Source organism: Ammospiza caudacuta, chromosome 13 (assembly GCF_027887145.1).
Source record: "Ammospiza caudacuta isolate bAmmCau1 chromosome 13, bAmmCau1.pri, whole genome shotgun sequence".
Classification (NCBI taxonomy): Eukaryota; Metazoa; Chordata; class Aves; order Passeriformes; family Passerellidae; genus Ammospiza; species Ammospiza caudacuta.
Window position 1 is genome coordinate 4,362,217 of NC_080605.1, and position 13,627 is coordinate 4,375,843.

At 43.9% G+C, this 13,627-nt stretch overlaps 1 protein-coding gene across 2 annotated transcripts in view; it reads left to right on the forward strand.

Annotated features, from left to right (window-relative positions):
- Window positions 1-1,867: 1,867 nt before the first annotated feature.
- RHPN2 (rhophilin Rho GTPase binding protein 2) overlaps window positions 1,868-13,627 on the forward strand; it is a 30,067-nt gene continuing 18,307 nt past the window's right edge. Inside the window, exons 1-2 of one of the 2 annotated variants that reach the window (XM_058813368.1) lie at window positions 1,868-2,084; window positions 12,641-12,756. In XM_058813368.1, coding sequence (XP_058669351.1) covers window positions 2,022-2,084; window positions 12,641-12,756 — 179 coding nt within the window. In that variant the 5' untranslated portion in view covers window positions 1,868-2,021. Of the gene's footprint in view, window positions 2,085-10,830; window positions 10,967-12,640; window positions 12,757-13,627 lie in introns of those variants that run through there. The other variant, XM_058813369.1, reaches the window with a different exon arrangement.

The following is a 13,627-nucleotide window of genomic DNA, read 5'->3' on the forward strand; positions in this document are numbered from 1 at the left end:
GCCTTTCAATGGGATCAGTTTTCAATAAAGCCAGTGACAGCAGTGCAAACTCCAAAGAGGGTTACATTGATGTTGTTTTAATTGGCAGATTGTATCAGCACAGCCCACCTGGCAAATTACTAACCTTAAACTAGTTTCTATGTATTGCATTGGAGTTTTCTACTGATTTGCAAGATTTGAATTTTAAAACCCTTTTTGTCAGATAAGTACCTTTTCTATTACCATAAAAATTAAAACTTTTTTACACACTCAGATCAGAAATTGAAGCAAGTTTCCTACTTTCACCTATTCATATTTATTACATATTTTTATACATTCATCCAGTAGTTAGAATTATTGGGGGAAAAATAGTGAGGTGAAAGCAAGCAAAATCACAACAAACAAAATTCTGCTGCTTTCAACACAGCAAATCTTTGGATCCCAATTTCTGAGTTGCTGACTCCAGTATTCTTCCTTAAAAACATGCAGTAGACATACAGTTTAACCAGCCTCCCTTTGGAGACCCCAATATTTGCAAAGAACCATTTCCATTAATGATATAATTCTAAGGATATTTTTTCCTTTGATAAAAAAATGTTCTCTCCAAATTTTTTTGCCTGCAAAACTACACCATAATTCAAAGAAAGCTAAAAAAAAAAGGAGAAATTAAGGCCGGGGGAGGTGAGGAGGAAGGTAAGTTAGGCAATACCGATAGAAGTATTTCATCTTTCGATGCTAAATGTGCAGGAAACTCTGTAGGTAAGGCACGGCTAGGAATAGGAACCAATATTGGCAAATTCCAATATTTGGAATTGGCAAGCTCTGTGGGTTAGGCACAGTTAGGAATGGGAACCAATATTGGCAAATTCCAATATTTGGAGTTGGCAAGCTCTGTAGGTTAGGCATGGCTTGGAATAGAAACCAATATTGGCAAATTCCAATATTTGTGTCCAATAACATTTGCGAAAGCAGTTACACAAGGGAGTGTTTCAGACAGGTGGTCTGTGCAGCACGAATCACTGCAGACCTCGGCAATGTTGAGGTTGGTCCCACAGCAGTTTCCTGGAGCAGGGCGAACCCTGCCTTTCACTGAGGTACTGTTGTCGTTTTTAATGGCCTGGGCTCCGGCTCCTCTCCCACCCTTTACACAGATCAGGGTGCGGGCGGCGGAGCCCCCACAGGGGCCAGGGAGAGATCAGTGCTGCGAACCGTGGGTCGATACTCACCCCAAAGCACTCAGTGCTAAGGGGCCGGGGCACGGTGATGCTCCTCGCTGCGGGCGGCATTCCCGGGGCTGGGAGCGCCCCTCTCGGGGAACGAGCCGCGGTGAGGGGCAGCCATCCCCGGGGCTGGGAGCGCCCCTCTCGGGGAACGAGCCGCGGTGAGGGGCAGCCATCCCCGGGGCTGGGAGCGCCCCTCTCGGGGAACGAGCCGCTCTGAGGGGCAGCCATTCCCGGGGAGCCTCGCCTCTCCGAGGCGGTGCCCGGGAAAGCTGGTGGCAGCCCCACGGTGCCGGGAGCGGCCGCTCCGGGTGGCCACCCCCAGGGACTGTGGCCAGGCTCGGCGGCGCGGGAGGCCGCGGGGAAGCTCCAGGAGGCGAGCCGTGCCTTCGAGGCGGCCAGCCGGACTCCGGCACGCTCCAGCGGAGAACGGCCGGAGGGCCGGGGAGGAGCGAGCCGAGCCGCCACCGCGCAGCTGGGCACCGGGCTTCCTCCGCTCAGTCAGCCACAGCCACCGCCCGGCTCCGCATTGTTCTGTGGCACCTCAGCCACTCCACCGGGGACCTCTTCCCCGGGAAGAGACCCGGGGGTCGCTGCAAGGAGCTCCACTGGACCACTGGGCGGCGGAGGAGCAGCGCCGTGGGGCGGGGCAGCTCCTCCCCGCCACCACCGGAGGTGGGGCCGGGCGGTGCCGTGGGGCAGCGCTGGCATTTCCGCAGGGTCCTGGTTTCGCAGAGGAGAGCTCGTCTCGTAGCAGTGGCTGGCGGACGGACGGACGGACAGACAGACAGACAGACGGACGGCTGCTCGGCCCGCCCGAAGATGACAGACGCCCTCCTGCCCCGCCAGGCGGCGGAGCCGGCGGGGGACGGCTACTTTCGGAAGGTGGGAGGCTCGCTGGCCAGCCCGGGGCGGGTGGGTTGCGTGCACAGTGGGCTGCGTGCCCGGGGAGCGCCTCCCGGGGGCGGCTCGGCGCTGGGGTCCCCTCTCCGCCGCTCAGGGTTTGCTTTCTCCCGGCGGAGCGCTGTGGGCTCCGTCCTGTGCCAGCCCACGGGCGCGGGGAGCAGCCTGGGGGGAGCCGGGATGGGGACCTGGCCCTGAGGGAGCGCGGCCGCTCGGATCCCGCAGGCCTCCCCTGCTTCTGAGCTGGGCGTCTCCCTGAAGGACCGACCCCTCGTAGCTGCCCAAAATGAGTCGAATTGCGCTTGTCCGCCGTCTTTTTGCTGTCTTTATTTATTTCACCCCCCGCCCCTGGTCCCTTCCCTGGTTTCGCTGCGTCTCCCGGCGCGCTTTCTAGTAAATTGCCGTATGTACCTGTAAGAAAGTTTACTGCAGTAAGGTAACGAAGTTAACAGATTCATTAGGAAGTTCCTAATGAACATCTGCCCTAACTTTTCAGACCGACTGGGCGGCTTATGCCATAACCTGCACCTGAGTTCTTTCTGCACAACAGTAATTAGAGTTAAGTATCGCTTGTAATGCAGCCCTGTGGGGTTCTGTGAACTTCACTGGAGGTAAAGGGCGGGCAGTAAGTGCCGTTTGCAGAGAGCTCTGCTTCGGCGTTCCCTCACTGTTTTTAAGTTCTCAGGACCTGTAAATCCCGTCCATAGGTCCATGGGGGTTTTGGTGTAGATTCCGGATCCAAGACTGTCTAGTCTATGGAGGGGGTAAAAAAAAGCTGCGTGCATCAGGTTCTTGCTGCTCGCCTTTGCGCAGAAATAGCCCCATTGCGCACTTAGCAGCCACCTGGATTACCTGGCAAGGACGCACATACGCTTGGCTTTGTTGCCGTATTTACAGGGTGTTAGATTTTTTGCCACAGTATTTGTCAAATTCATGAACATTGCCCTTTAGCAGAGGAACTGTTTTTAGCTGAAAAGAGCCGAGCTTTACCTGTGCCAGCCATGCAGCAAGGAATCACTACCACCTTGTAAATAACTAGAGAGACTGAAACAAAACTTGGACCAAATCTTGTCCGGCTTCCTCATTTGAGTAATCCTACTATAATATTTGGTCAGTAAATCACTGTTTTCTTAGTATTTAGCAGAACTTTCAGTCTTTACCAGTCTTTCCCAGTCATACCATGTGTCCAAGTTGTAATTATTTAGTTTTCATAGCTATGTTTTCTACTCTGTAGGAAACTCATAGGCTGCCTTGAGGTATGTTAATGAAAAAGTTGATTTTTCATGAACTAAGTTACTGATAAGGACTAACTGAGATTTAGTAGCCAAGTTGTGCCTCGGGTCATAAGAGTAGTAGATCTACACTCAGACTTGCTAAAAGACTGTTTTAAATTAAGTTGTTTTATGTTTCAGTTCTGGTCGCTGAAACAGTATTAGATCAGTGTAAAGCCTATTGGACAAGAATGAAGTTTTTCTCATATATGAAAATACTGTAAGATCAATTTAATACCTAATCAGGAGCATCTTTCCTGTTACTTACTGCTTTAAGACATAAGTAATGAAAAAATGAGAATCTGATAAAATCTGAATGAGCCACATGCTTGCCTCTGTTCCCTCAGATCTTGGAAAGGTTCTGCCAGCTCATAAGTGTCTTTAATAAAGTTATGAACTTCAGATTAGGCTAGATGCTCAAAGCCTTTAGTCCCTAAAAGTAAGAAGGAAAATGGTGTATCTTGTTATGTGTTAGCTGAATGGTCTGAAAAGTCAGAGCTTTAATTCTGGTTTAGAAGTTCCAGGTGAAGGGGGAGGGAAAACAAAACACCCAAAAAAAAGGACCAAAACAATCCCTCTCCTGGAATCTTTAACCAGGTACAAGCTGTGAACCCGAGGAGATTCTTTAAATGTGGTATCTGCATGTCCCTGTGAACGGTAACCTCGGTGATTTCATGTGACTGAGATTAGTGGCAGCTTTGGATGGGTGTCCTTGGGTCTTCCCCCCTGAGTTATCTTGGTGTTGTTTTCTCCTTCCTTCCTAAATCACACCGTTTGTTTTCCTGAAAAGATCTGAGGGCTGGTTTACTACATTTGTTGGTGCAGAATCACATCACTTTTCAAGGGTAGTCCTTGTGTTTTTAGGTCAAAAGGTACTTCCTTAATTGACTTTTTTTATTCTGTAAGCTGTGTAGCAAGGTGAAAACGCTTGCTTTGCATCAGTCCTGCTCAAACGTGGCTTCCAAGCACTCTTACACAGTGAGGTTGTCTCCCGTTTTGCCTCCCAGACTTTCTAAGAAATATTGTGCACAATGAAATTTTATAATTTAGAAAAATTGGGTAATTCATACCGTATCAAATTGGTTTTTATCAAGACTTTTGATAATTTATTTTGATGAATGGATTTTTATGGGAATTGTGCTCAAAGTCTCTCTTGCTCTTCTATGTATTATACTTTTTGAAATTTAAATGCAGCATACGGGAAAGCAGCCCTCACTATGCCCAAGATGCAGTATGCTAAACAACTTACTTAATTTTTGCTTAGTGCCTTTTTTTTTTTTTAATGTAGGGAGGGGACCCCATAAAACTGTGACTGGCCAGAAATGGGGACACAGGTGCACAGTCATGGTTCCTGCTTTGACTTGTGGTGCCCCACTGAAAAGTGACTCTGCCATGAGTCTGAGATGTGATGGGTGCCAGGAGCTGAACTCCACTTGCACCCTTTCTCAGCTTTACCTTCCCCATTCCCTTCCAGTGATGTCAGAGCTGCTCCACATGGACCTTTTCCCACTATCTCCTTTTCTCCTGTGGCAAAATTTATCATTTATATGTGCAAAATCAAATTTTTCCTTTAACCTCCTAGGATGCTTTGAGCTGCCTCAGTGCTGGTGTGTCTTTTGTTGGTGTTTTTTCTTTTTTAATCACCTGATTTTAAGGAAATCACCTGTGCAGCCACACAGGGTTCGTACAACTCTATCACTGTTGCTCCGTTCACTTCCTCATATATTGCCCTTCCTAAACAACTCTCTTGAGCTCTTTGATATCTGCAACCAAACTTGTGAGAAGAATTTTACTTTTAAAAGCAAAACAGACAACAACAAAAAATATCTTTTGTGGTGTCCAGAAGAGGGTATGGCAAAAGGGAAGAAGCACCTTGCTTTCCATCAAAGAGAAGATAGAGCTTCTGCCTGGAACTTTAATTTCTGGGCTGATAATGTAGCAGGAACTGGTTTTGCTGCTGTTGTGTTTATCTTGGCTTGTTTCAGTGTACACTGCCAGGGCACACTGCACCTGTTCTCCTGGGTGGTGTGAGAGCTCTTGGGCCATGAGCCTCATGTCTTGACCTACTCTGTGTGCAGTTTCACATTCCTTCACTGTTACTGCCAGCAATCTGTGAATCAGCCATGCATGTCCCACACATCCATCCAAATTCTGCCCCCAGTCCTCCTTGTCTATGAAAATAATGACAAAACTAATGATAACTAAAATTTGTTTTAGAAGCATTTAGACAGGAAGCATTTTTCAGCAGACCAATAGTAATTAAAGAAGGTGCTGCTTTGCTCCCATTAGATGCTTCTCCCAACCATGGTGATTTTATACACCTGCCATGGTTCTATAGCTTGTTTTCCCTCTCAAAAAACCCTCTTCATGGGTTTTTTTAAGTTATCTTTGAATTCTTATAAGAGAAACAGCCTTCTTTTTCAAGCAGTTCTCCCCTTATATTTTTTTTTTTTTTTTTTTGCAGTACACCACTCCAGTAAGCTTTTGCAGAGTAAATATCCCTGAGGCACATCAACATACAGAGCTCAGGGTATTTATAATATAGTGCTCACCCAGTGATGGGATCCAGTGCTTGTGGGATAACCTGTTAGTAGGGCTGTGCCTGCCTTATTTTTGTTTGTTTGGGGGTGGTTTTTGTTTTCCTTGTTTGTTTTTTTGGTGGGAGGAGCAGAGCAGGGAAGAGATACCAGCAAGTTCTTTCTACTCTGTTTTTCCCACCCTGACTCACTGCTTTGTAACACTACACTGGCCATATTTTCAGCGTTCTCTCACCAGTCAGAAAGTTGCAATACATGGTAAGAAGAAGCCACAGTTAGTTTTCCAAGGTTAACATTTCTGCAGCTCTCTAGCTTTGGCTGGCTCAACGTGAGACATCCCAGCTTCAGTTGGGCTGCTCTGGATAGCAGTCCACTGTGCTACACAGAGAACAGCTAGCTTAATAAATCTCTAGATTCTGATCAGTTGAACAAAGGTGCATAATTTTATTCTCTTTCTAAGCTTTGCTTTCATCTGTGAGGCTAGATCCCTATCACACAGACCCAGCTGGCTCAGAAAGAATGGACTGTGTATTAGTCCCCTGTGTCAGTGAAGAAGGCTAAAAGCAGGAGCAGGCAGCTCCATAAGTGAAGCACCAGACTGAAAATGATGATAAGGTATGGTAACTAGCTCATGAATCAGCACTTCCCTAATTAACTCTGTGGCCTTCCCCTCTTTTTGAGCTTTTTTCTGCAGGGCTTCCCCCCACCTGTTGTTAATGTATCAGTTTACCAACCTGCCACACCTGTCCTTCCACTGGGGTTTAGCTCACGGGGTTCTTTTTAAGTCATTAGTAGCCAGGCAACCATCAACATTAGCATTGCCACAGGAATATTTATTTGGCTATTTGTTCTCTTTCCACTTGTCTGGCAGGACAGAAACAACTTAGCAATGATTCATAACCCTTGTCATCCAAAGTCCACTCATTATATACAAATTCATAAAACTTAGTACAGAAAGTAGGCCTTCATGTGAAACTAAGAATCATCTCTGAAACTTGGTTAGTCAAGAGACAGACATCTGTGATGAAATATGAATGGTACATTTTGCTTAGTGAGTGCTGTGACAAGATGGAGTTCATGTAGGAAATACATATTTGGGGTCTAATACAATAATTACTTCTTTAACTTTGTATTAATCTTTGGGCCAGGCACTTAGAACTATAAAAAACTTAATTCATAGCACAAGTAGACCAGGCTCTGGAAGACCAGATCTTCCCAACCTCTCTATTAAAACAAAAAGCAACAACAAAACACTCAGATAAAACCTGTGCTTCTGAAAGATCTGCAGTATACAGCTAAATTTTCAAAACTGAACTAGTGGTAATCTGCCATCTGCACAAAGAGCCATTAATTATAGTACTGCAGGAAAGTAAGGAAATGACAATTTAGCAGGACTTGTAGAAATACTGGTGTGAATATGCTGTTTGCTACGATTGCTGCCAGAACCAAAGCAGATGCATGCAGAGTTCCATCCAGAGTTGTTATTTAAACATGCATGTTTAAGTACCTGGAGGATACGGCCATTTGTGTACACTGCTGGGCTTGACAGGCAGCACTGGCTGGAAAGGACTGCTCTCCTTTAGCAAGGAGGCACACCCAGTTTCAACTCTGTGTCACCCTCAGACAGCATGGCTCATCTTTAAAAGCTCAAACCACTACTTTGTGAAGCACATTTATGTTAATGTCCAATACTTACTGCCATTACTCATTGTTTGGCAAGCAGTCATGATTTTTGCATTTATCATAACAGCACTTCTGGTGTGAAGCATGTAGAAATGCTGTTTGGGAAAGGGATCTTCTGCATGGAGGAAGACAAAACTAAGCACTTGCTTGGACCTGTTTACTAAAAAACTTTTTAGTACACAAAATTTGTGACACAAGGGGGTGTCTTTCCCAGACTATATTTCTTGAGGTTTTTTTTAAGGTACTGGTTTATTTTACTGTTCTCTACACAGACTTCTAGCTTGTCAGATTAAGCTCTTTTTTAACTTAGAGATGAGGTAACTGAGAGGCATTTTAAAAACTTCTATATTCAGTCTCATGTAAAGGGTGAGACAGTACAGACGTTACAATTCACACTATCACAATCAGAAGTTAATTATTTCTTAATTACAATACATTACAAGCATTTCTTGGCTTATTAATTTTTGCTACACTATGCTGTAAATGCTTTAAAGGCAATAATCTAAAATTGCTTCTCGTGGGTCTTACTATAATGCATTTTAAGTATCAAGTCTTATTTGTAAGGTTATCTTTTGACACTTGTTTCTAATTCCATTTCTCTCTCAACCATGTCTGTCCTATTCTATGGCATTTCTGAGTCAGTGTTTCTTATCTCAAAGTCTGCATACAGATGTACACTATGTGAGCCTTCTGTCAGGCTTGGAGAATTTTCTAGAAATCCATTTCCCACACCAGCCATAAGTTTTATGGCAGCTTGATTACAATTAAGAGTTTAAGCTGCAAATGAACATAAACTAGCTGAGTGTCCTCATCCTCTGTGCAGGAGACAAAGAGCAACATTTTCCAAAAAGTGAAATATTAATTCCTCCTTGTTGGAGCCATATGCTCAAACAGGTGAGCATATCCTGAAAACAGACTCCTCTATCCATAAGAAGCCTCTTATCAAAACTGTCACACTTACAGGCACACTGCAGGTTGTACAGGTACCTTGGTCTGTCATTGCCTTGTCCTGTCAGGGCTCAGGGCTGGTTTTCCTGCCTGAGGACCTGAAATGGAGGGAAACATCTCTTACACTTTTTCTCTCTGCAGAGACTTTCAGATCACTGCAGTTTTGTACTCATTGTTCAGTGGGAGCTTGATCAAAAGTTCATTTAAATGAAGAGATCACACCTACGAGCTTCATGGGCTTGGGAATCAGGCAATTTATCTTCCTGACAAATTTCTGAAGTGAAGCTGTAAAGAAGTGTCTGAATGATGTCATCAAACCTGTTTGGCACACAGAAAGAGCCAGGGAGTTCTGGGAGGAAGCTGCAGCTTTTCAGAAAAAATGAAGGGCAAGGCAAGGAGCCATTTTAGAAGGATGCTTGAACTAAGTGGCCAAGAAAGAAGTTGGAAGGAAATAAGTGTGCACAAATATGGAGATAACAGGTCTGAGAGGAGAATTAAATACTCAAAATGAATGCAAGAGGAAATAATTGGTGAGGTTCAAATGAAAAATGGCATGGATAGAATGAAAAGAGGTAAAGCTTTGAATAGCAGTAGTAGAAAAGACCATACAACACAAAATGAGGAAAAGAAAGTGGGGAAGAACAGCTACACCCCAGAAAAAGAACCAGACTAAGAGCAGACAGCAGCTTGTGGCAACAACACCATGTTATACACTAAAGTGTGCATTGCTTATGTCTTTGTGTATAATTGTGTGTAAAGGAACATAAAGTATTCAGTAGTTAAAGGCCTGCTTCTAATCTGAGGTGAATGAATGAGTTTGCTGCATATGCATGTTCCCTCCAGTAAAACGTTCATTTTCTCTGAGTGTTGTGGTTTGGCACTGGCCAAACACCAGGCACCCATGAAAGTCTCATTTGCTCATCATCTCTTGCTCTCAGCTGGGCAGAGGAGAGGGATTGAAAAAACATTAACCAAGGGTTTATGAGTTGAGATGAGGATTGGGAGAAAACACTCTAAGGGCAAAACAAGTTCAAATTTAAAGGCACAAAGTAAATTTATTATTAGCAGAGTCAGAGGAGGATAATGACAAGTAAAATAAGCCTTTAAAACACCTTTTTTCCTTGCAGCCCCTCCCTGATTCCCACCAACAGTGCAGGGAGAGAGGGTGTGAGGGTTTTGGTCAGTTCAGCACCCAAGATCCTCTGCTGTGCTCTCAGGGAGAGGAGTCTTTGTTCTGCTGTGTTCTGGGGTCCGCCCCACAGGCAAAGAGTCCTCCCAGAGCTGTTGTGTGGGTTGCTCATCCACAGGGTGCAGTTCTCTAAAGACAGGCTGCTCTAGCTTGGGAGCAAGGGCCCTCTCTCTATTCTGCTCTCCCACTGGATCACAGCTTCCTCTGGCACCCACCCACTCAGGCCCAAGTGCTTTTCCCACGGGCTCCAGTGGATCTCTGCATCCCCTGTGCACTCCATGCATTACAGGGGCACAGTTTGTTTCACCATGGTCCTCACCATAACTGGCAGAGGATCTCAGCTCTGACACTTCAACCACCTCCTCCCTTCTTTCTTTCCCACTGACCTTGCTGTCACCACATCATTTTCCCTCACATGCCCTTGCTTCCTCCTCTTCTCTGACTAGAAGAAAAACTGCTCATAGGTACCATTAGCAACAAATTCCACCAATTCAAAGACTCCTACAGGACCCCACTGTTGTCATCTTACTGCAGGGGTTCCATACTGTTGCTCCTTATCACAAGAGTTCCATACCTTCTTGGTGTTTCTCATGGGCATTTCCTCAGAGCACTGACTCTTTCTCCTTCACAAAGCAGCCACTGACTCCAGTTTCTTTCTCTGCCACCCCCCCCCACTCTTTTATAGCATCTTCTTCTTATTGCTTACAGCTGTGGCCTGTTAAAGTCAGGCCTGATCCTAATCTCTGATAATTGGCCCAGATGCACCTCCTTAGGGGTAAGATTACTTTCTACACTAGTTTTATTTTCTTATATTCTATCCCACTACATTCTACCGTGCTGAGAGGTTGCTTTTGTCCAGGTTCCCTGTCAGAATTGTTCACCATGTTTCCACTGCTGGCCAGGGCTGGCCAGGCAGGCATGACATGACTTGAGCTGCACTGAGATGGTGGCCACAGCATCTTGCCATCCCTGGGGAAACCCACATGTGCATTGCTTTGATTTTCTTCTTAAATGTGCCATCACAGAGGCATTGCCAGCCTCTCTGACTGAGCCAGCAGCGTGTCCATCTTCAGAGCCATCAGAGATTGGCTCTGTCAGACACGGTGGAAGCTTCTAGAAGCTTCTCACAGAAACCACTTCTGTGGCCCTCCCTACTGCTAAACAACTGGGCTATGACATGATGTGTCAAGCTTGCTGTGAGAGCTTCCTCAATGAAGAGAGCTGTGGGCTTGTGCTGTGAGTGGTATTTCAATGCAGAAACATTTCAGTGCAGTAATTCAATGTGGTGTGGGTTTTGAAGTAACTCAATGTGGTGTGGTTTTTACACAGCAAATGGTGCTTCTGAAGATGTTTGCACAAGCTCCCTGTCATTTGACCTATTTATTACAAGCTTTTCAAACTAGATATCTTGAATTAATATTATTGGGCTATGTGCCTTCTCAGTTGAACTAGAGTAATTGGTTTCATCAGCTCATTTCTCTGTTGTCAAGTCAATTTGCTTTCACTTGACAACAGAAACAAGAACTGAACTTCATGATCAAAATGTCATGTTCTGTTTAAATACTCACTATTGTTTTGCTGGTATGTCACTGCTTGACCACTCATAATTAGAGCTTGTTAATAGATTTTTAAATGCTCTTATATGAAAAATCAATTTTTTCTAGTCAAAACTAAGAGGGAGAGGTCCAAAATAGTGCATAATTTTGTGGCTGGAGTAGTTGAAAGAAGACTTAAAGAGGTCTGAGCCTCTTTCTTGTGTAGCAGACAATACAGTAGGACTCTGATAAGCTTTGTAATCATACCCAGTGAGGCCACTCAAAAGGACATTCTTCATCTAAGGGTAAGCCTTTAAACAGTGATTTGCTTCAGAATTATCAGTTAAAGGGTTGTGCTGGCAGACTCTTGAGTATTAAGATTCAAAGGCATTTGATACTTTTTAAAAAAGGGGTGGCAGGGGCAAAGAATAAATTGTGGAAGGGAAATTTCTAATATTTTTAAAATGTGTTAAAATCGTATTTCCCTTAAACAAAAAAGGACAAACATGCAGTGCTATTCATCTGTAGCAGTTTTAGCTTATCAGGGCTCAGAATACAATGGTTCAGCCCTGCTCAAACACAGGTTTCAGCACTTTGAGTCTGGTACTTGTGTGAGGTATGCACACACCCAGGAGCATTCTTGTGAATTCTGGATTTCACACTTTACTCTTTAAGAGCCTGATTTGATAAGAGTCTGACAGTGCAATCATTTTACCCTGTTAAGCTCTATTTTGGTAAGTTTGAGGTGTGAAGAGAGGAGCCTGGGGAAGCAGGGGGAGGAGTTGTACTGAAGGTCTGAGCCACCAGAAGGAAAAATCAGAGATCCTAAAAGTGAGAGCAGATTTTTGAGCCCAAACTTTGAGCACCACAGTCTGTTTTGAACAGAGTTGTATTTCAAGGCTGCATATATCCCAAATTGGAACTCTGATATTTTACAAGGGTTAAGCAGAAGCTTTGATGGGGATTGCTGTCTTGCCAAATACTATTTTCATAAAATCCTACAAACTTCAGAACATTCTGTCAAATTTGGCTGTATTTGCAAAATATCTTGAAAATATTTTTAGGGGAGAAGAGACTGGCTCACATGTGTTCTTAAGGTTTAAAGCAGATATTTTATGTTTGAATTTTGATATTAAAATGTACTGTGGTTATGGTCTCTTTTGGTTCTAATGACAAAGTTTGAGGAAAGAAATACTGTTGTTAACGTCAGATCATCATTGCTGTCAAGGTAGCTAATTTGTATTCATACAGAACCTATGCCTTTAACATTGAATCTAAATGAACCCTTAAAGTTCATTAAATGAACTTTAAATTCAGTGTTACTTCCTCTGAAGTTTCTTCTAACAGCACCACAAACTTATTTTCTTAATTCTAGGGATGTAATCCTCTTGCTGAGACTGGACGAAGCAAACTGCAAAATCAAAGAGCTGTTCTAAACCAACAGATCTTAAGAGCAGTGAGAATGAGAGCTGGTGCTGAAAATCTTCTAAGGTATATCTCATGTTTTCTTGGTTTTCTTGCCCTACCAACAGTTGTTTAATTTAAGTTTTTAGAAGTCTCTTAGCTATTGTATTTTCTCCTTTTTTTCCCCAAACATGCTGCATTTCTTACTGTAGAATGATTTGTCAATCTCCCTGATTTTTTCAAGCTGTACCTCTACAGAGTCATTATTTGCTTTCAAGTGCTCTTTTATACTATATTGTAGTAAATTACATGAATGTTAGACTTTTTTTAGGTTGCTCTCTTTGTTCTGCTTTATTGCTAGTGATAATGGCAAGTGAACCTTGCTGAATATTGTGATGAGTCCCTTTTACTCCTCAAATCGAATCACATAAAGGTATTCCCACTATGCTATTGGCTTTTTCCAAGTTCTGTGCTGCAAAGTAGAAAGGACCATCCATTGCCTTCTCTACTCCCTGTAATAATGTACAGGAGTAGCAGGGCAGCACACATCTAATTTGAGCTGGGTTACCACCAGCTGCCTCCAAATTCTCCTGCACTTTGAGGTAACTTCATCTATTAAATTTTGTCAGGAGATGTTTCCATATGTGGCTGTCCCCATAGGAGCAGCCTTATGTTGACCCTGTGATTAACTCTTTGATAAACAGCCTATAGATTTCCAATCTTACACAGCAGAACTGAAAATAATCCCAATTCTCATCTGCAGTAGTTTCCTGTAGTGTCTGTTTCTCTGCAACTGGAGCAACAATGGGTCCTCAAAAACAAAATCTAGTAAATATATTTAAAGAAGTGAAAATGCTTGGATAAATTAAATTTTCTTAAACTTGCCATTAATCAGTGGGTTGCCTGTTGTCTGTTACCTGCTTTTATCTCCACTCCTGCAAGAGATGTGACAGGTTGG